Genomic DNA, 22,086 nt, shown 5'->3' on the forward strand with positions numbered 1-22,086 from the left:
ATCCTACAAAAATTTCACTTCAAAAAGACAGCCAAAAATTTTGCACAATGGTTAACAGAAACACTACTATTACCATAAATGGAATACTATTCATGAGAACACTACCTGAAAAGCACATTAAAATGGTTTTATCCATACTTAAAGTTAGATAGTTAAGATCCTTGACACAGATTCATAATTGCTATTGGTAACTAAATAAGTTCACAATCCTATTACAATTATTACAAAAAACCTAGGATGAAATGCACTATATTAAAGTTGAGTAAGGTGACCATAACAATAAAAAAATTGTTTTCCTCCTTCTAGCTTGTTGCTGTATATAACAAGCTAAACACTGCTTTTCCATTGACATTACTTCTCACTACTAGTAATATCAGTCAATCAAAACACCCCTCTTTAATTCATCCACAATCACGGTAGTTCATTTATTTCTAGTTGATTTGCCATTACATAAAATGACATGATTGCTATTCTTGCATTTATTCGCATTGTATTAATACAAGTTCATATCTAATTTGGGTACAAATAGCAATTCATAGTAATAATAGATAGTTTTATTTTCATCATTGTGGCCCTTTAACAAAGTGTGATAGTTTTTATTTATTTCATTAGTATTATTCTAATTTCTTGTAATTGGTTAGTCAAACACGGTGTCTTTGCTTTACATCAACATATGTGTAATGTTTTCTTATTAAAAAGTGATAGCTTTACATTGCTTTACTGTTCTTTTTTTTTAAATATAGAGAAACATGCTTTTATAGATAATAGATAATGAAATAGATTAAATGGAAAAAATGACATTATCAGAAAACAGAAATAGTATGTTAGCAAATGAACCTTTTTCATCTCTTTGATAAAGAAAAAATGATTTTATTTTAATTTAAAAAAAATTAGTAGTTTACATGTTGACAATGTAAAGCGATTGTAGAACAGAATATTACATTATTATTATTATTTTACTAACAGTAACTGAACACTTTTTTTTATTGTTTCAGAATGGATTTTTCTTTGTATGATTTAATAAGTCTAAACATACATAATGAAATAATTTTTAATTAAAATAAATAACACATTTTAATCTAGTATACACATTAATTAATACTAACCTGGACACCAAACAAATCTTCAGTGCAATGCCTCTTAATAAGTGCCCATTCAAGATTGCTACCTTGCAGTATAGACGAAGCCATTGCCATCTCGCCACAAGTTACATCAACACCATATTCTTTACAGATGCGTCGGAATGGCAGATTACCAACAGTTGTAAGCGGTGATAAATACAATTTATCTTTCCAGTTAATCTATAAAGGCTATATTTTTTTACAATGTATAATATTTTGATTTTTATATTTAAAGAACATTCAGAAATTATCTTTACTTAACAATTACACTCGCTGACAACTACTCACATTAACAATAACAGCAAAATTAGTAGTTTCATATCTCAAATGAAAAAAAATATTATTGCTATGTAATTACTTAAAACAGAAAATCTGTGATGCAATATCAGAATCAGATGGTACAAACAAAGATGAAGATAAAAAGAAAAGAAAGATGTAGAAAGTAATTATGAAAAGTAAGTAATTTAGAAAATAACTGTGGTATTTTTTATAACCAAAATAAAATATCTGATTGCAAGTTAATAGATTGCTCTGCTTTTTGAGAAACTGGTAATCTCTCCTAAGGTTAGAATAGTCACCCCTTCTCCATCCTTCATTTCTTATCTTTCATCCTTTTTCTGGATAAAAGGAAAATCCCTTTATAGGTGCAATGGGATTAAGTTGGCCAGTCACTATACTGGTCCATTCTACAGTACTTTACTAGCACCACCTGATAATGATTGGTCTGTATCTTCTTTAAGGAAGCTTGTTGGTAGTCAGCAACTGTATTTTTGAGCTTTTTTAGGGGCTCTTTTATTTTCTAGTGAATGGTTGAAATTGAGATATCTATTATGTAAATCTCGGCCTCACAATCTTCCAGAAACTTAAATTAGTAAAACTATTAACGGGTCATTCCATATTAAGTGGACCAGGGATCCTCAGTCGACCACCTCCAAACTTCATCAAATTTTGCATGAACAATTTACTGTGGTCTTAAATGCAATTTTACCAAATTGTAGCTCTATATTTGCTATTGCTGATTTTCTGTAATCTCTTGAAAAAAGGCATACATGCAAAAAATTATAACTACTTATAATTTTGAAGGCAATAATAAAGCCATAGGTTTGATTTTTAATACTTTCTGTTGACATTTTATGCTGAATTCATTCAAGTATGTTATTTATAAGTTTCTTTACCACCTGGTTTTGAGATATAGCAGCTGAAATTCAGCTAAGAAGTTGTTGCAACATATTCCAAGTCAAAGTTTCAGCTTATATTATTCCTTATTTGTACTTTAATTGGAACAAGACTCTGTAACTTGAAAAAGGGTATAATTATGCGTAAACATCCTAAAGTTTCAAAGCAACTGGAGGCTTATGTCAGGAGATATTCATTTGCTCAAACATTTTTTAGCTCAATTTTTGACCTACCTTTGAAAGATTATATCTCAGGTATATGTACTTAGATTTTGTTAGTTTTATAATAGTCAGAAAAAGCAACTTTTAAACTACAAAATCCATACAGTTTGTTTTTTGTCCCATAGTTTAAAAGTGCAGAAAATACAATTGAAAAATAATGCATTTTTCACACAGGAAGCAATTTTTCTGTATGTTTATTGATTAAATGAATACTCTTTAGTAGAAAGTAGTTTTTTATCATCAGTTTTGCTGCCTGTTAATACCAAAGTTGTTAACTGTATTAGCTGTACCTTGCATCCTACTGAGTGCAGGGGGACAGTTTCAACTAATTATATCTTTTATGGCAAGCACAATTTTTAAAAATATTTATTACATATACACAAAAGTATTAAAATCATAAACAAAATGAAATATAGTTGAAATAGTAAATACGTAGTGCAATAAAGTATTACAATACTATAGAACACAGTAGATTCAAAATAAAATAAAATAAAAATATCTAAAATAGTCAGAAACCTTTTAGCACAATACTTTTAATTCCACTTCACCTTATATTGTTTCTCAATCATAGAGTGGATCTATTATGGATATATATAATGTTGTCCTGATGATGTCATTGATGGTGCTTCAAGAGTAGCAAAAATGTACAGTTCTGGAATCCAGCAAGTGTCCTTTCTGGGGGGGGGGGTAATGCTAAGAACAAGCTGCACCATAAGAGTGCATAAAACTAATGAGGACATCATGTTCTTCAAAAGATATATCACATATATTTACAATCCACCAAGTATTATCACACATGCAAGCCACATATTGGCCTGGTTGCAAACTGGTACATTTGAGACTCTGCTTGGATTTTAGCTTTGCTAACTGGCTTAAAGTGGTGGTTCTCTTATTCTAGCAATTGTGTCACCACTACTAAACCATATTTCCTATTCAGGTCAGATTCTCTCAACTTCTTTTCCTGGAATAAAAAATAGCCTAATTCCTGGTATATTTTCTTTACAAAATTCAAATAAGTCTCTTGGTATCAATATCTGGCTTTCTACAGGTTGCTGAAAATTGGCACATACTGCTAATTTTTTTTGTCATACCCCAATTCCATTACAAGGTGATTCTCCGTGGCTAATACCAAGAAGTTCCATTCAGCTGTCATCTCAAAGTCTTCTTCATGGTGGCAAAAATTGATAAAATTCTTATATTAAGCAGTTGATCATCACTGAAATAGTGTATATGTTTATTTCAGTCACTGCCTTCAAGTATTTGATCAGTTAAGTCAAAAATATATGAACAGCACTGATATCATGGCGCAGACAATCACTGACCATACAAATGCTAAGATTCTGAAGCTAGCTTTTATTGTAATAAACCATGAATGGATGCAGTGTAGCCTGGCCGTTTTTCTAATATAATCTCTGTACAGCATATTGCACAACAAACAAATAGTTCTCAGCAAAATCCATCAGGATAATGGTATGATTATCATTTAAATTTTCCTTCAGTTGTTTTAAATATGAACTTTGATGTTTTGAAACAAAATAGTGGGTAGTCAGGCAAAAAACCTTTAAGAAAGCTCTTTAATAAAATTTTCCATAGTCGCCTGTTGTGTCTCCAATGTGTCTCTGTCTGATGAATCCACTGCTTATATTCTACTAGTTCCTCGAAGTTGTAATTTTTAAGCTAATCTAATAAATATAATTCCAATCCAGTTTTTCCAGGATACTGTTCACAATGTTGTAGCATACATTTCTTAGATTCTAAGCTCCAGACAGTTTTCTCAATTAATAACTTGTAGTCATCCTTGATGGATATTGCAGGTATCATGAGGTTAACATATTGATGAATGAGTACAAACACTGAACAACAATGAACATGTGCCAGCAGCACCAACTGTAATGCACCACTTTGGCCTAAGTTCACAAAATTTTGAGAAGCCAATTTCAAGGCCATAATGTGTGCAGTAAGCTATGAACATCTCTTTTAAATTGCACAGAGGCAGATGTTTCTGCATATGGACTTTTTCACCACTGATCCTAAATGAAACAAAATCTTTTTTTCTTGGACAGATTCAGGAAAATTCATCATCAAAAAATTTTGGGATCCATTGTCTAAATAACATGCTTCAATTTTTTCCTCTTTTTTTTCTGGTGTCGCCAAAATATCAACTTCATATTCGAGCTGCCTAGCCTGCTTCAAGATTCACACTGAGACCTGGATTTCATCAGCTATTTTCTCAATACTCCAGCTATTGGGTGCCAATGTCAAACTGAACTTGTTGTGGGCAAGCTGAGATTAAAAGTTTGGCTTTGAGCTCTTCAATTACAATATCCAGATCTTTACATCCTTGACACTGCTTAATCTTTAATGTTTGCATTACATCAGCAACACTCAAAACAGCAGCAACTGCTGCTGTAGTAGCAACAATAGCATCTTGTACTCTTCTTACCCTTTTCTTCAGGTAATCTTTTGAATCCAGTCTGCTGATATATTTAAGCTTCAAAGAGAGACTTCAAATGGTGACAGTGAAGCATCCACTCTTCCAGAAGCCTCTTGCATTTTCACATCACTAGATTCTGATTCTGGTTGATCATCCTTTGGCTGAATCTCTCTTTGAACCAATTCTTGCCTACATCATAGGCATAATGGGCCTAATATGGGCATACTTTTTGAACTGCCTTGAAGTCATAATTTGTTAAAGCTTTTAATTGGTCAGCAGAATCAATATCAATAGGCCACAATCCTTTCTGGCTTTGTTTGACTCTTTTCCAAATGGATTATAGCCTTCTGTAATCCATCCTTCTGTAGGAATTCAAACTTTGTCAACAAAACAGATTTATGATAGGAACATATGTCAGCATCTTCATTAAAGCTAAATCTAGACCGCTGTAAAAGTTTTATGTCCATTGCTGATAGTTCTTTCACAGGCAACGAAAATGCTTTTCCATAATTAAACATTAAAGACTTGTGGTATTCAGAGCCATCAGATTTGCCAAAATGGCAGGGGCCAAGAACTTTACTCATTTTAAAACAATTCAAAACACAGTTGGAGATAAAAATAAAAGTTACAACTGATTATAGAAGTTATTCACTAACAACTATGCTAATTTACAAAAAGTTGATGGCTTATATAACCTTTCTTCAAAATAAAGAAGATTCCAGAATGTTCTAGAGGAAATGAGATTTTCCAGAATGTTCTGTAGAATGGAGTTTTCCCATTCTAGAAATTTCTAGAACGTTTTAGAGAAAAAAATGTACTTTTTCAAATCAGATTAGTAAATTCTACAATAGTCCAAAATTTTCTAGAACACTGCAAATTTTAGAACATTTTTTAAGAAATCTATTAACATTCTGAAGCACTGAATGTTTTTCCACCTTCAGTTGTTTTAATTAACTAGAAATGTCCACAGATTAAAAATTTGTCACATGATCTACTACAATATATGGGTCAAAAAACAAAATGCATGGATTATGTTGTTTAAAAGCTGCCCTTTCCACCTACTATAAAACTACAAAGCCTGAGAAGGTATACCTGAGATATAAGCCTTCCAAGATGAGCCAAAAATCATGATAAAGAATTTTTGACCAAATTTGGTGATGGATTTCTCCTGATAGATTCCAATTGCTTTGAAACAGCAGGATGCTAAACATAATTATTTATTTTTTCAAATTACAGAGTCTCATTCCGATAAAAGAATTAGATAAGGAAATACATAAGCTCAAACTTTGACTTCCAAAATGTTGCGACAAATTTTTGGCTATCTGCTATATCTCAAAACTAGGTTCCACAAAAGAAACTTCTGACTAACATATTCGGATGTAGCATAAAAAGTTAACAAACAGTACCAAAATTTGAATCTATATCTTTATTATTGCTATAGAAATTGTTAAATATAACAATTTTTACATGTAGCTAGCTATATACAGGTGATTCAAAGAAAGGGGAAATTAAAAAAAATTAAATAATGTTAATGAAAAATTTTTTTTAGAAAATGAATTTTATTTCATGTAATTGTACAAATGTTGCCATTTTAGGATACATACATTTTAGTTTATTTTTTAAAGATGACATCTTGCAGGTCTCTTCTACGGAAACACTCACGAAGTCTCTTCGTTAGATTGTTCATGGTTTGACGTAACATCTCAACTGGAATTTCCACAATTGCTTCTCGAATCATTGCCTTCAGTTCTTCCGTTGTAGCAGGTCTACTGTAGAACACTTTGCTTTTAAGGTGACCCCACAAAAAGTAATCGCAAGCTGAGAGATCAGGCGATCTGGGAGGCCATCTAATGTCACCATTTTGTGAAATGACATGCTGTCCAAACAATCGGCGTACAGCTGTCATCGATATTCGTGCAGTATGTGACGTTGCTCCATCTTGTTGAAACCAGGCTGTGTTATGAATTGGTGGAAATCTCTTTTGTTGTTCTACAATAAAGGTTTCAAGCATGGCTACCTAATGAGCCGACGTCACTGTAATCCTCAAAATTAGATATCCATGTTTTAATTACATGTGCTGATGGAACACGGTCGTGCCGTCCCAGATTAAAATGACGGCGATATTCTCTACACGCTCCCTCCACACTGTCATTGTTTTTGTAAAACGCTTTGACAGCAAATGCACGTTGCGCACCACTCCAAGGATCCATGACAACTAAATGGCAGGTTATGTTAGAGAGGCTGGCGCCACTAATCAAGTGGTACCAATCGCCCACGGCTACAACACAACTTTCAAAATTTCCCGTTTCTTTGAATCACTCTGTATAAGTAAGTACCCTTTTTTTAAGAGGCCACAAAAAGTCAGCCACAGCAGATAAAGAGCTGAAATTATTAATTGGAGATGGTCAACTGGGGACAATCTTCAAAACTGGACCACTTGACATGGAATGACCCTAATATTAATGTCTACCGATATTTTAATTTTTAACTGATGAATAACCTAATCGCAAAAAAAATTGCATAATAGATAGATTGCATAAAACCAATGTATTCATGCGTGTACATACAATGATATAAATAGATAAATTAGCAATGTTATCTAATAAAAAAATAAAATACTTCTTTCATTTAAGTTCAACTGCTAATTTATACAACACAGGGTATTTTCTGTAGCAAAATTATGGCAAAGAAAGAATTAGAAAGGTCAGTAATAATAAACCGATGTCAGCAATTTGTCAAGGATTGATAATTTCTCAAATAAGTAGTTTTGACAAATAGGTTTAACTTCATCTATTTGACTGTAATTGCAGTCAATTTGTTAAAAAAAATATTCTTTATAATTAATAATGACCAACTAAATGTTTGATTTTTTGTTATTGTCAGCACTACTGGGCAGCAGTAAATTATAGTAAACAGCAAATTAATTAATTCTAATTATTAGCACTACTGAAGAAATAGTACATCGGTTTTAACCTTTTAATCCCTACAAACATTCCAGTGCGTTGGTGCCCAATTGTCTCTACATGGCAACACATGTACCAGTATGTTGTGATCTTATTTACTATGTCCATACATGAAAATTCATTCTGTTAATACTAGTAATGCACTATGTTATGAATTTAAGGTACTTTTTTCAATTTACAAACAGTAATACATTCAGAAGGCTGTGTTTTTTGTTACTCTTTTGAATCTTTTGAATTGAGTTTTGACAAATAGGTTTAACTTCATCTATTTGACTGTAATTGCAGTCAATTTGTTAAAAAAAATATTCTTTGTAATTAATAATGACCAACTAAATGTTTGATTTTTTGTTATTGTCAGCACTACTGGGCAGCAGTAAATTATAGTAAACAGCAAATTAATTAATTCTAATTATTAGCACTACTGAAGAAATAGTACATCGGTTTTAACCTTTTAATCCCTACAAACATTCCAGTGCGTTGGTGCCCAATTGTCTCTACATGGCGACACATGTACCAGTATGTTGTGATCTTATTTACTATGTCCATACATGAAAATTCATTCTGTTAATACTAGTAATGCACTATGTTATGAATTTAAGGTACTTTTTTCAATTTACAAACAGTAATACATTCAGAAGGCTGTGTTTTTTGTTACTCTTTTGAATCGTATTCACCTTGTTATCTGAGAAAAACATTTTGATTATGTATGTTATTTTTAAGGATAGTGTGATACTATATTATTTAGCCTGAATGATAATGACAGTTCTGATACTGTTGAAAACAAAGTAGCTGTTATTCTGGTTACATTTTACAGGCAGCAAATATGTTTAGTAGGCCTACGTATAATTTTATTTTATGCTCATAACATAAAGAAAACAGTTAATAGTAAGTGTACCTGTACAAAAATATTTTTCTTATCAGTACAACATTAATTTATAATTAGGGATTCCACCCCCTTGGATTATTTGCAACCTTTTGAACAATTATTTAATAACATGCAGGCCCTAACTAAGTTAAAAACCAGTACAAATCAGTTGTTGTTAGTGCAAATAACACGTTTTAAAAAGTATTATTAGGGGGAAAAAAACTCAAGCTGTAGGCACAGTTCATTTTTTTAGGGATTAAAAGGTTAATACGCTGGCTCAGTTGTGTTCAAAACTGATTCAAAGTAACATACACTCATAAAATGTCTGTCTTACTGAGTGTATGTAATGTTACTGAAATTAGGTTATAAGTATTTTAAAGCGTCATTCATGTTATAAATACATTTTTATACGTAGTCTTATATTTATTTTTCTTTGTTCAAGCAATTCAATATAATAAAATATTTTAATTGCCTGAAAAAAGTAAAGAAAATTTGAAATAGTTTTACGTAAGAAATTTTTATTCATAAATTCAATAAATGAAAATCAACTTTATGTTTATAATAGCAAAACACATTACAAAAAATGTAAAAATAAATAATAAATCTTAATGAAATATATAGGATATATTACTTACTTTCTTTTTTTCAACATTCCGTAATGGAACAGTATCACTATCATCAACTGGACCAAGAGACTTAGCATTATCATTTACATTACATTTTTCGTTTTCATTACACTTTTCATTTTCATGTTTATTTAAATTTAATTCATTTTTAGTTTTTACTTTACCTATATTTGCAAGTATTTTTTCACTTTTACTGAAGTCATATTTTCTTTTTCTTAAATCTATTTGGACAGGTTTTGTTAAATGATTTTTCGTATGTAATAAGTTATTTGCTTCCCACTTCTCCTCAATAGTTTTATTAACAATGCTCAGTCCTTCTTCATTTATGTGGTCTGAACCGAACCTGTAACAACATGCAAATGTATTAGTTTGTTAATATAATGTTCAATATGTTCATCATCATGAAAGGTATTTTGGTGAATAAGATTTCAAAAGAAATGATTTTACTATAAAATGTAAGACAAATTTTTATAAATAGAAAAATACAAAGCCAAATATGTAAACTTATATTTTCATTTACTTATTAAATATCACAAAAAATCACAGCCTGCTTATTATTAAATATTAGTTCCATTTAACAAATATACATCAACTACAACACCAAATCACAAATAAAAATATTTCATATCAATTAAGAATTTCATAAATTACATCAGCCAATTCAACTAATAGATCATATGTGAGCCATATGATAAACAAATATACAATTTCTGAGGAAAATTCTGCTTTTCAATATTTCAACATTCTTTTGTAATTGTTATTTTAACCCTCCACATAATACAGTGTAGCCAAGGATTTTATCATGGAATTTTTGTCTTGCTAACTTATAACTTATAAAAACAAAATTCTAAGCAAATACCTTATAACACTTTCTAAAAATTAAGAAAACTTTTTAAAATAAAATTTTAAATACTATATAAGACAATAATGGTTTTAATATAAAAACAAAACATTAAGTAATATAATGCAGATATAAAATAATTGCATCTACAATACTGATGTACTACCTACTTACTGATACTACTCTTGTAAAACATTAGAGGAAATTGACAGGTTGTAAGAAGACACATATGAGGTCTGTTCAGAAAATAACTGAACATTTTTAATTATGCGCCGATAGAGATATTTAGTGACATTTTGTTCCGTATAACCTGCTAACCTCCTCTGTAACCACATGTTCTTGGATCATTGATATCTTATTTATTTTTTGTGTTATTGTTATTTGAGTACAACCTGTTTAAGTGTTAGTAGCGATTTTTGGGAGCAACAATATAACATAAAATTTTGCACGAGACTGAGGAAAACTTTCACAGAGACATTTCAACTTTTGAAACAAGCTTACAGAGATGATGCACTGGGTCATACGTAACATTATGAATGGTTTTCATGATCTAAAAGATGACCCTTGACCAGGAAGACCTTTGACTTCCACTGATGACACCTGTGTTCAGAAAATCACGATCTGGTGCATGCAAATTGCCAATTGACTGTCAGAGAACTTGCAGATGAGGTTAGCATCTCAAGTTGAACATTCCATGACATTTTGACTGTAATACCGATCATGCATCGAGTTGCAGCAAAGTTTGTTCGTTCCTCATCTGATGTTTGAACAGCAGAAAGAACATCCAGTGGACATTTGTTGGAAACTTCTTGATAAGCCGATGACAATGAAATATTCATGCAAAGATCATAACAGGAGATGAAAGCTGGATTTATGGCTATGACATTGAGATAAAAATTCAATCATCAAAAAATAGCACATTACAAAAATCACTAACGCTTTAACACATTGAACTCAAATAACAATAACAAAAAAACTAAACAAGATATCAACAATACAAGATCATGTGGTAACAGAGGAGGTTATGCAGAACACAATGCTGCCACTAATGCCACAATGCAAGTCACTAATATCTCTACTGGTGTGTAATTAAAAATGTTCAGTTATTCTCTGAACAGACCTCCTATACCACAAAATATGATTTAATTCAACCAACAGACTGTCCAGGTCTCTTCCCCAATCATACTTCTGCATAAGATCTAACTTCTTTACTTAGGAGAAACAATAATGAAGTGCAGGACCAACAGCAAACTACTAAAATAATATTTTACTCCAATGCTAAAATAAAAAGCAGAACATCTTAATTAAACTGATTAATATATGAATCATAATGAGTTTTAGAAACATACCTGCAAGTAATACCTCTTGGACAAAAACCTCTCACAGAAAATACAGGACATGTGGAAGAAATATCAGGAGGCTTTTTGGAAATGTAATCTTTAATGTCATGCAAATAAATGCATTTTTCTAATGGACATCTATTATCTCCCTTCAGTAAATGTGAACATAGAAGTGTTTCTCTATCTTGAAAAAATGTACGACCACGATTTTTATTTTGTCCTGAAAATTAAAAAGATAATCTAAAAATAAACATTTATTACATACAAGTAAAATTTATTATTATTCATAATATAAACAAAGTAACGGATGTACATTAGGAAAATGTAATGATAAAATTAAAAAAAATAAATATTGTTATAAACATAGGTGAGAAAATATTTTGTTTTCAAATTTACAAATGTTGAAAAATTTAACTAAAATGTAAGTGTAAAACATGACTACAGATTCAAATTTTAAATATGCTAATGTTATAAGATAAACTAACACCAATTAAAAAAAGAAATTTGCTACCAAAGTTAATTAGCTACTGTAACTTATTTAGTTAATTTTAATAACACTTCCAAAAATCCATAATTTCTAATTCTTCTCAATAAAAATTCTCCTCAACAAGTCTATACTAAAAAAAAAGATCTTAAAAGGCCTAATTTAACCTTTGATCAACTATGCATGCAATACCTCAATTAACTATAAAATTCTCAAAAACTTAACTCCTACTATAAAATCAGAAAATAAAATTCCCATTTGGCTTAATCCAGTTGAAGTGTCTCAAAAATATACGCTGGTTGCTTGACCAATTAAAAAAAAATTGAAACTTACCCACTTGTTTCCTACATTTTCAGGTCCTTAAAACTATTTCTTTTAGATTTTTATTTAAGCAGTTTTCCTGTACATAAAAAAATTACTAAAACAAAATTTTGAATAGGCCATTTTAATAAATAATAAATTAAAAAGGCATCTTCACATTCAAAATTTGATGTAAATAATTAACAAATTAATATTTGATAGCCTGTAATCAAAATCATCTAATTATAAAGTTCTCTGTATTGTGTTTGAATTGCTTTGCAGCAGAATACAATGCATAGTTACCGAAGTCTTAAATTCATTAATCAATATTCATAACAATTTTTGTTATGAGTTTGTCAACATTAAGGCTCTAACTCTAGATCATAAAAATTAAAATTTCAGTAATTATAATTAGTACTAACCTCTTAATTTTTCTTTTTTTTTCGATTTCCTTCTTTTAGGAGCAGGTTCATCCTCTTTTACAATTTCTAATTTCCTTTTAGAGTCTTTGGATATATGCTCATTCTCAGTCGTTTCAATAATTTCTAATTTCTTCTTATCACTATCTCTTATGCATTCTACAGTTAAAACACGTTTATGATCAGTAATAATATACCTAAAAAACAATCATGAAATTTAACTTTAACAGGTGTTCAAGAGAGTTTCATCACATCAGGAATACATGGCATTTAAAAAGTTGTACTACACTTAACAATTTAAATCGAAAAATAATTCTTAGCACATCATTTGCAAAATCTACTACATAGAATGAAAAGTATTGTAGTGGTAGGATCGGGAACAGAAGCTTCTGTAAATTTTAAAGAGAAATTTGGAAACATTTCTCTTTTCTTTCTCTCCCAATACTCGCATCTTCCTATCTGACGTGTGATTTTATCAGTTTAATATGGTGTATTATAATATTATTATAGCTAGATATTTCATTTTCCACACCCATACATTACTATACTAAATTAAAATAGTAATTAAATAAAATTAGATATTTAATAACAAACTATATAGAATTTTCTGCATTACTATATGCAGAATATGATTGTTCACTTGCATTTTTAAAGGGTTAATTTACAATTTTTATTATTAATCTTTCCTTTTTTATTTCTGGGCACAAAATGAAGTCACGTTATCAGCACCCAACACAATATTACTATAGGAAACAACTTAACATAACACCAAACTTAAAAATTAAATAATAGTAATATAAATAAATAAAAATCAACAATTAAAATCCGTATATTGTAATGAAAAATATTCCTCATATAGTACAGCACAGATATAAAGTGCCATCTGGTATATGCCAAATGGCATAAATATACGAAACACATTATAGTAACAATGACATAATAGAATACTGATGCTCGGCCTTAAGAATCAGAAAAACATTTGATAACATTGTCATTATCATCATAGGTATGTTCCCTAAAATATTTCAGAAGCTATCCCCTAATTTAAATTTCTGACACAATGCCGCATTGCAAACACAGCTACCAAGGGATTTTTGAAGTTAGTCCTAAACTTTTTGGCGGCTTCACTGGAGAGGGCAGGTTGTTTGTAGACTTCTCTTTGTGTAAGTTCAAGGAGTATTTAGACATACAGAGCTGTTTTAACTGCTGCAGGTTTGGTCACAGAGCTAAGTTCTTGGAACATCCTGCAGTTTGTGCTTATTGTGGTGATGGACACATGCCACAGTGTCCAAAGAAGTCTGAGGGTCCGACTTGTGTTAATTGCAAACGTCTTTGGAAGTATCATATGCACTCTGTGAACAGTAAAGATTGTGTGTGTTATCAGAGAGCTCTCAATATGTACTATAATTCTATTTCATTACATGATTAGATTGGTCAGTTGAATGCTCAGGGTGCTTACGTTAAGTTTGGAGAGATTGCATTGGAGAGGTTTGGATGTTGTTTTGTTGCAGCATCCATATATTGTGTCCAATGATCTGCCAAATTTTTCTCATTGGAAGAGGTTCTACTGTGGTTCTGGAAGCACGTCTGCTGTTTTGTGCAAAAGGGAACTTGATTGTGTCTTCATTCGACAGCTCTTAGATAATCATCATGTCATTGTCTATGTGGATGTTTATAACCTACATCTGTATGTTGTTAGTTCATATTTCCAGTATAGAGATCCTGCTGATCATCATCTTGAGGTCTTGGATAAAATCCTATGATTCTCTGGCACTGATCTAATCCTTATAGGTGCAGATTAGAATGCTAAGTCACTCTTGTAGCATAGCGGTTTCACCGATGTTGGTGGCGAATTAATAGAGGGCTTTTTAGCCCAGCATGATCTACAGGTACATAATATACCTGGTGAGTTACCCATCTACATAGGTATAACAGAGCAACGTCGATTGTTTGGTGAAAACAAACATTGATGTTACCATTGGTAGGTTTATCCCTACCAATGTTTGTAATCGGAAGATAGCTGATGATTGCTCATGTGATCATCAATTGATTGTCTGAGACTGCTAGTGGCTTGAGTGAGTGCTACTGATACAATGTTCCAGTTCAGCAGGGTCGTTTCATGCACAGGTGTGCAGACTGGAAGAAATTTGTTGATTTACTTTCAACCAGGCAATGCGTTTTGGATCACAGTCTGAATGTCTTGGATTTGGAAGATCTGGCAGTTGGTTTATCATCGGCTTTTCTTGATGCCGCTGAGTGTTCAATTGCCCAAAGTTCAGTCGAGAGAGGATTGCATCATGGTGGAATAGGAAGCTGTCCAGCATGAAGAAGGTGGTTTGTCATTTGCAGAGAGCTTCTCAACATGAGGGTGATCTAGAACGATAGGGAGTCATTGTTGCTAAATACAGGACCCTGAGATGTCATTACTATCATAAAATTTGGATTGCAAAAATGGACTACTGGCCTTCCTTTGTTCATGAGCAAGGGAACAGGGATCCCTGGGGCGTAGTATATAGGGTCGTGGGACACAAACAACAAAAGGATGCTCTTCTGTCTGCTTTCTTAACCAGGTTTTGTGTAATTTTGAATACTTCTGAGATTTTACACAAGTTACTAGACTATTTACTGCCTGATGATAGTGAAGCATACCATCTGCAGGTGTGGCAATAGGTAGCGTCTCGGCCTTTCATCGGGAGGTCCTGGGTTTGAATCCCAGTCAGGCATGGCATTTTGACACGCTACAAATTGTCAATTACTTATAGGTGCATACTCAATTGTCATTCATCTCATCCTCTGAAGTAATTCATAACACTGATCCCATAGGTTAAAAAAAAAAAAAGAGAGAGGGTGTGGCGAGAGATCGCTTGGTTCTGCGGTGGTGCAGTGTCCTTGGAGATTACAGATAGTCTCAGGTGTGTTAAGCTATTTGTAGTTTAGGTAGGGGTAAGGCTCCAGGCTTTGATGGAATAACGGCAGAGCTTCTAGTTCACGCAGTTGGAGTGAGTGTGAGAGTTGTCACTCGTGTATTTAATAAATTGTTGTTTGGAGGATACTTTCCTGTGTGTTAGAGTAGGGGATTGTGAAATTGTTGTTTAAAGGTGGCGACAAGGATCCTGCTGTTAGTTCATCATATAGGCGTCTGACGTTACTTCTGGTTATTGGCAGCCTTTGAAAAGGTTCTGTATGTGCATATAAATGAGAGGTTAACCTCGCAAAGATTGTTGATGAAGAATCAGTATGGGTTTTGTCCCAGAAAGGGTACTGAAGAAGCCATACTTTGTGTGATGAATATGGTAACAACCAGTCAGACGAAATATGTCCTGGGGATTCTCATGGACATTTTCAAAGCATTTAATAATCTATAGTGTCCTTCTGCTAGTTACAAACTCCAAAAAAGAGAATGTACTATGAGTGAATTGCAAGTTATGCAAAGTTACTTCAGTTATCGAGATGTGCTATTCCACGAGGGTAGCTATGAGGTTGGCAAGACGTTGTCTAAGGGATATCCCCAGGGCAGCATGTTAGGTCTGTTACTGTGGGTGATAGAGTTTGATTCTCTCCTGCAGCTACGGTTGACCAGCAGGTGTTGCATTGTGGCTTATGCTGATTGAAGGAAGGTTGCAAAGGGAAGTTGAATTCCGAGCCACTCGGGCTTGCAGGATGCTTGAGCTGTGGGGTCATCAACACAAGATGACATTTAGCCTGAAAAAGACCACAATGATGCTCCTCAAAGGTCGTTTGGCAGTGAGTCGGCATGTCAGTGTTTTGATGACAGGCCAGGGTATAAAGTATGTTCAAGGTCAGAAGTGCCTCGGAATGTTTCTTGATGAGAAACTGCAATTTAAGAAGCATGAGCATTCTACATAAAGGCGTGTGTGAGCCTATTCTGCTATACGCCGTGCCTGTTTGGGCAGATAGGATAAAATATAAAAGTTATCGATTCATATTTTAAGGGCTCAATGCCTAATATTGTTAATGGTAATGGGTGGTTACTGTACTATTTCACAGGAGGCAGTCTCAGTGATTGCAGGCGTGAAACTGATAAAACTTGATTGCATCTGAGAAGCAGCAATGGTATGTTGCTAAGAAGTCCGGTGAGTTGACTTCGGATAAAGTTCAAGAAATTGAATAACACGGCAATGCCTTGTGGCAGGCCAGATGGGATGAGACAGATGGTGAGCGTTACATGCATTATCTCTCTCCAAATGTTGGTTTGCAAAATACATCTTGGGTGCACTCTAATAAATGTATGATGCAATTTCTTTCCAGCCGTCATGCTTTTACGGACAGACTGCAGAAATTCGGCCTGGTAGATTCTGGGATGTGTCCTCAGAGTGGACAATTGAACGATACCTACCACGTTCTATATGAGTGGTTGAAGTACAAGTTAATGCATTAACAAGTTTAAAGAGCATCTGTCGAGTTGATCTTATCAGGTTGGCACTTGATCTCCATGTAAACTGGAGGATCCACGCCGAATGGACAATAGTGGAGAGTTTTACAGTGTACTTAGCAAAGGAAAGGATTGCTGAGGGGATCTAGAGCTCTGCTTGGATTTCTCTTGTATTCTGATTTTGTTGATGCTTTGATTTATAAATTATGTTTTTGTTGTTGTTTTTTGTTCTTTGTTATGTTTTGTTTCAATGTTACTTTGTTATTATTGTTCTATGTAATATTTTTATGTTTCGTGTTGTGTGTTGAACTCACTTTTACCTTCTACAGATAGGTAGTTCAATTCCTTTGATCAGTTAGGTCCTTTCAGTCTTACTTAAAACTAGGTGAGATGCATTTTGTTTTGAGTTCATTAAATAGTAGTACACTGATGGAAATGTCACTCGTGACATTCACATTGGTAGCATCCTGGCTGAGGCAGACTGGAATATGTCTAAAGCTGAAGTTTCAAAGATAACCTCTGGTAAAGCCCATAACGGCTTGGAACGTTGAGGGTGGTAGTGGGTGTCTTCCCCTATGGGATCAGGATGCTTCATTAACATCATACATCATTAATTCTTTGGAAAGAACCATAAACCTTTTCCAGTAACATAACATGACACTATCAAACATGTCATTTGTTAAAATAAAAACATTTCAGAATGTTATGTTTTAGTCACTTCTCTTTTTATTTGAGCCCACATCAATTGACTGGGATTTTAATAACAGTGATGGGGAGGCAAAAAGAACACTTCCTGCCTGTATTCTTGGTCATCAAATCTAATCTTCAGACATTAGATAGGGCATGGTTTTGAACATTATTGAATCAACATTTGCACCATTTTACCACACATGAAATACTATTCAATCCATCTGCTTCGTTGTATGTGTACATAATACTCTTCAGAAACTGACATTTGAACAAGTAGTGATGTTAGTAATTAAATATGATTAAAACGAATATACTACAATGTAATATACCACATCTGATTTGTGGCATTTCCTGCTATTAAAAAGTACTGGTATTATTAACTGCATAGAATAAATTATTGCTTTCCTCAATATAATTTTATTTTTCTATGAGGGACGTATAATAATTAATGAGACAAACTGATGTAAAGAAATAACGGTTCATTAATGGAAATGAAATCTTTTGAGGGTCAAGTTGAAAACTTTGGAAATACATTAATCAGCTGTTTGATCATAATTAATCTAAACATAACCTCTCTTGTTGGTTTCAGAATATCAGCTCTGCTTGAAGCTTGTATGCTGGAATAGCAATGTTCAATGATAAGATTTTTGCTATCAGAAGGTGTGAATTCGACGGAAATTAACTCAAGAGTGTTGAAACAGTATGGTGAAAAATGTTTAAACCACATTAACATATAAAAGTAAGAATTTAATTCGGGCAAAACAAGTATGACTGAACTCCACTGCACTAGAAGACCAGTTGAAATTTTGACTACTGTGCTGCAAAATTGCATAAATGATCTTAGTCACAAAGACAGGCATCTCATGAACAGTGGATACTATTCTAACATACTCCAACTGAAAGTAAGATCCATGGTAGGTGAAAACGTCAGGGAGCTGTCTCAAAATGTGTGATTCTCTTGCGTGACAATGTGCACCCATACATCACTCAGAGAACAGGTGAAACACTCAAGTTGGGTTGGGAGGTGTTGCCACTTCCTTCTTCACAGACCTAGCCCCATCTGATTTTCATTTGTTTGGCTCACTCACAGACGTTTTACGCAGGGAGAAGTTCGACAACGAAGCGGTAAAAAAAGCAGTACACAAATGGTTCAAACTTTTATGCTGCAGTAATTAGAAAGATCATGGAAAGATGGGTCAAGCGATTAAATTTTGCTGGAGACTATGTTGAAAAATAGTGTAAGTTTCATTGTCATTGAATAAACTGCTTTTTACCAACACCAATTTGTCTCATTAATGATTGAACATCGCTTGTAGTATACTATATTTTATGCACAGTTAAAAATAACAATATGAAAATTTAGAATTTATTACATTATGTTATTAATAAAAAAATAACTTTTGCCAATTAAAAATACTGGAAAGATAATAAAACAAAAGAAATGCATAATAAACTAATAGGCACACAGGAATCAAAATGTATGCCCTATTTAATCTGGTGACACCAGATGAAACTACTACATATTATTTTAAATATTTTCAACTGAACGTGTTATATACAAGAAATTTAAAATTATTTTTGTTACTGAAACATTTTTATAAAAAAAGTGTTTTTACTTTCAATTCTTAAAAAAATACTTTCAGAATAAAAATTGTTTATAAAAAAAAAATTATAAGTAAAGATTTTTCACTTGAAATTGTTTTATTTTCATTTCTTGCTTTGATTAGAGTTGTTACTTAAGATTCATTTTTTATTTTGACAATAATGTTTCAAAGACAAAGTACAAAACAACTGAAAGGTCAAATATCTACAAAACTAATGTAACATTAAAAAGCATGAGCCATAGTTTTAAGTATCTTCAATTCCCATAATGACACAAATGTTCCAGTAACTATGTAGTAGATCATGTTAAGTGTACATTAAAGTACCTAAACGGATTTATCTACTGTGGGTCTATTAGCTTTTACTAAGCATAATTTATTTTTAATATGAGCAAACATAATAATTAAATATAATTTCTATTTAAAAACAGTAAATGAAAATTAACATTGATATAAATATTTTCTTAGTATTAATAACAACAGATCATTTATGGATTACAATTGTCAAAGTGATAAACCAATACTGTGTACGCAGAAAAAAAGAAAATATTCAGTGCAATTTAATTTGACTGATAAAGAAGGTACACACACACATACATAATCACACATAACTGATGACTGGCAATTTGGGGATTAAAATAAATCTGCTGGTTTTAAATACAAGTATTTTTAAATATGTTTCATTTTTAACTGACAAACAAACACAGAAAAAATACTATTTATAAAGCAGTTGTTTTTTGAGGAGCAAACTGAAAAGTTTCACTCTGGTGTTAGTATAGAGATCCAAGGCATAAGATTATAAACTACCCCAATCTATCCTCGTTTGAAAATCTGTCTCTCTAAGTGAAAACTGTTATTTCTTCTTTCTTTTGCATTGAATATAATACAGGAATTGGGTCAATTGCTACCCGATTACATCTAGGATGTCATGCCAAAAACTTTTAGTATCTAGCAAAGCTTGTACTTTTTTATTGAGGTTTAGAGGATTAATGACCCTCTGTAACTTACTTATCTTTAAGATAAGTAAGAATTCTACCAGTAAGAAATTGCAGGAATACCAACAAATAATCCAATTCAGAAAGAGAAGATAATAAGCTATAAGAAATGAGAGAAAACATCTAGATGATTTAATTTTCAAAACAAAGTAAATATTACAAGTAAAACTGTAAAATAACTCTTAAAATAGCTAATATATTACATAGTTAGTTATTTTTTCTTCTAAAAATAGTCAAACTCGGGTTAAAAAAATAGTCAGGTCATTCTGCTAAACTCTATATAACTAGAAAGAGCTCTGGATTTTTGCCACATTACTAACTAGTCAAGTTGGGTCAATAATTATTACAAATTCTTTTGTACATCTACTAGGTCGTTTTCATTAATACAGGTTTTATGAGCGTAGAAACAAATTACGCTGGCCATTATACCTTTTCACCTCTTAGTAACTAATAATTGACAGGGGAAATAAAATAAGCTACAAAGCTGTTCTAAGATCACCACTTAATTTCCCATATATTGCGGATGCGCTAAACAGAATGCTTTTTTATAGCACCTAATATTTTCAAAATTAATGTCCAGATACTCACTCTGGTTTTAAAAGGGCAACTCCTACAATTGACTTTTTTGCACTGGAAGGTTCTTCCGTTGACATGTCAGTGCTCTACAAGTAATAAAACAACTAAAGTATAAACAATCACTTCATAACCTAGACGTACGGTTACCTCGTGCAGAACGATGCCTATTGCTGTAAGAGATTCGTTCAAATAGGATTTGCGTCATCAATGTGAACTATCTAATTAGGAGAGCGATAGCAGAACATAATTGAAATTCCAACTTATTTAAACATATAACTTAATTGAAACTTTAATAAAAGCCCTTGTTATGAAATATTAGTTTACTCTATTATAATAAATTCGAAATTATTAACTTGAATTTCTTTGCATAAGATTTAAAACTCTCATATTTAACCCTAATCTCGTTTTCTACAGAGCTTTAGTAAATATTTACAGACTGTTACACTTCCCAAATATTTTCAGACCAGACATGGTAGCACAATTTCTTTTCTACCCAGTTAGAAGTTTAAATTTGATTTCACTAAAGAAAGATATATCATCAGAAACAATTACTTTCACTTTATTGTGAGTCGTAATTTATTAGTCGGTGTGTTATCGGATTGAGTTTAAGATCTGGCGGTCTCTCTAAACAGCGGATGAGTTTTCTTTACTAATAAATTGTTATAATTATAATTACTACTATAATAAGGAAAATTATATTAGTAATTACTACTATAACATTATAATTACTACTATAATGCTTTTACTAGAGCTGTGTCTTTGAAATGATAGCTGTAGTGATCAGACTTAATAATTTTATTTAAACCACCGATCGATCTGTATTCATGGCATTGCGAGAAAATTCTATTTTTTGTAGTACAAATAATAGTAGTTCTCATAATGTAATAACGCACTGAATATCTTGCCCATCTTAATCATATGACAGCTTCACAAAACTTGGATTCGGGCAGTAAATTAATTTATAAGTAAAATTAAGCACAGAAATAAAAATATTATTAGTTGAAACGACTTTTTGCACAGCATTTAGATCCTCGACGAATT

The 22,086-nt window shown here is 32.2% G+C and overlaps 1 protein-coding gene across 3 annotated transcripts in view; it reads right to left on the minus strand.

The window, feature by feature from the left end:
* The window catches only part of Dus3 (Dihydrouridine synthase 3), a 65,618-nt gene extending 44,403 nt beyond the window's left edge, over positions 1-21,215 (minus strand). For all 3 annotated transcript variants that reach the window (XM_075355673.1, XM_075355672.1, XM_075355671.1), the window contains exons 1-5: positions 21,058-21,215; positions 12,794-12,987; positions 11,597-11,807; positions 9,416-9,749; positions 1,107-1,301 (exon numbers count right to left, since the gene is read on the minus strand). In XM_075355673.1, the coding sequence (XP_075211788.1) occupies positions 1,107-1,301; positions 9,416-9,749; positions 11,597-11,807; positions 12,794-12,987; positions 21,058-21,122 (999 nt within the window). In that variant the 5' untranslated portion in view covers positions 21,123-21,215. The remainder of the gene's footprint in view (positions 1-1,106; positions 1,302-9,415; positions 9,750-11,596; positions 11,808-12,793; positions 12,988-21,057) is intronic.
* Between the last annotated feature and the right edge of the window lie 871 nt (positions 21,216-22,086).

This window comes from Lycorma delicatula, chromosome 2, assembly GCF_047948215.1.
Source record: "Lycorma delicatula isolate Av1 chromosome 2, ASM4794821v1, whole genome shotgun sequence".
NCBI lineage: Eukaryota > Metazoa > Arthropoda > Insecta > Hemiptera > Fulgoridae > Lycorma > Lycorma delicatula.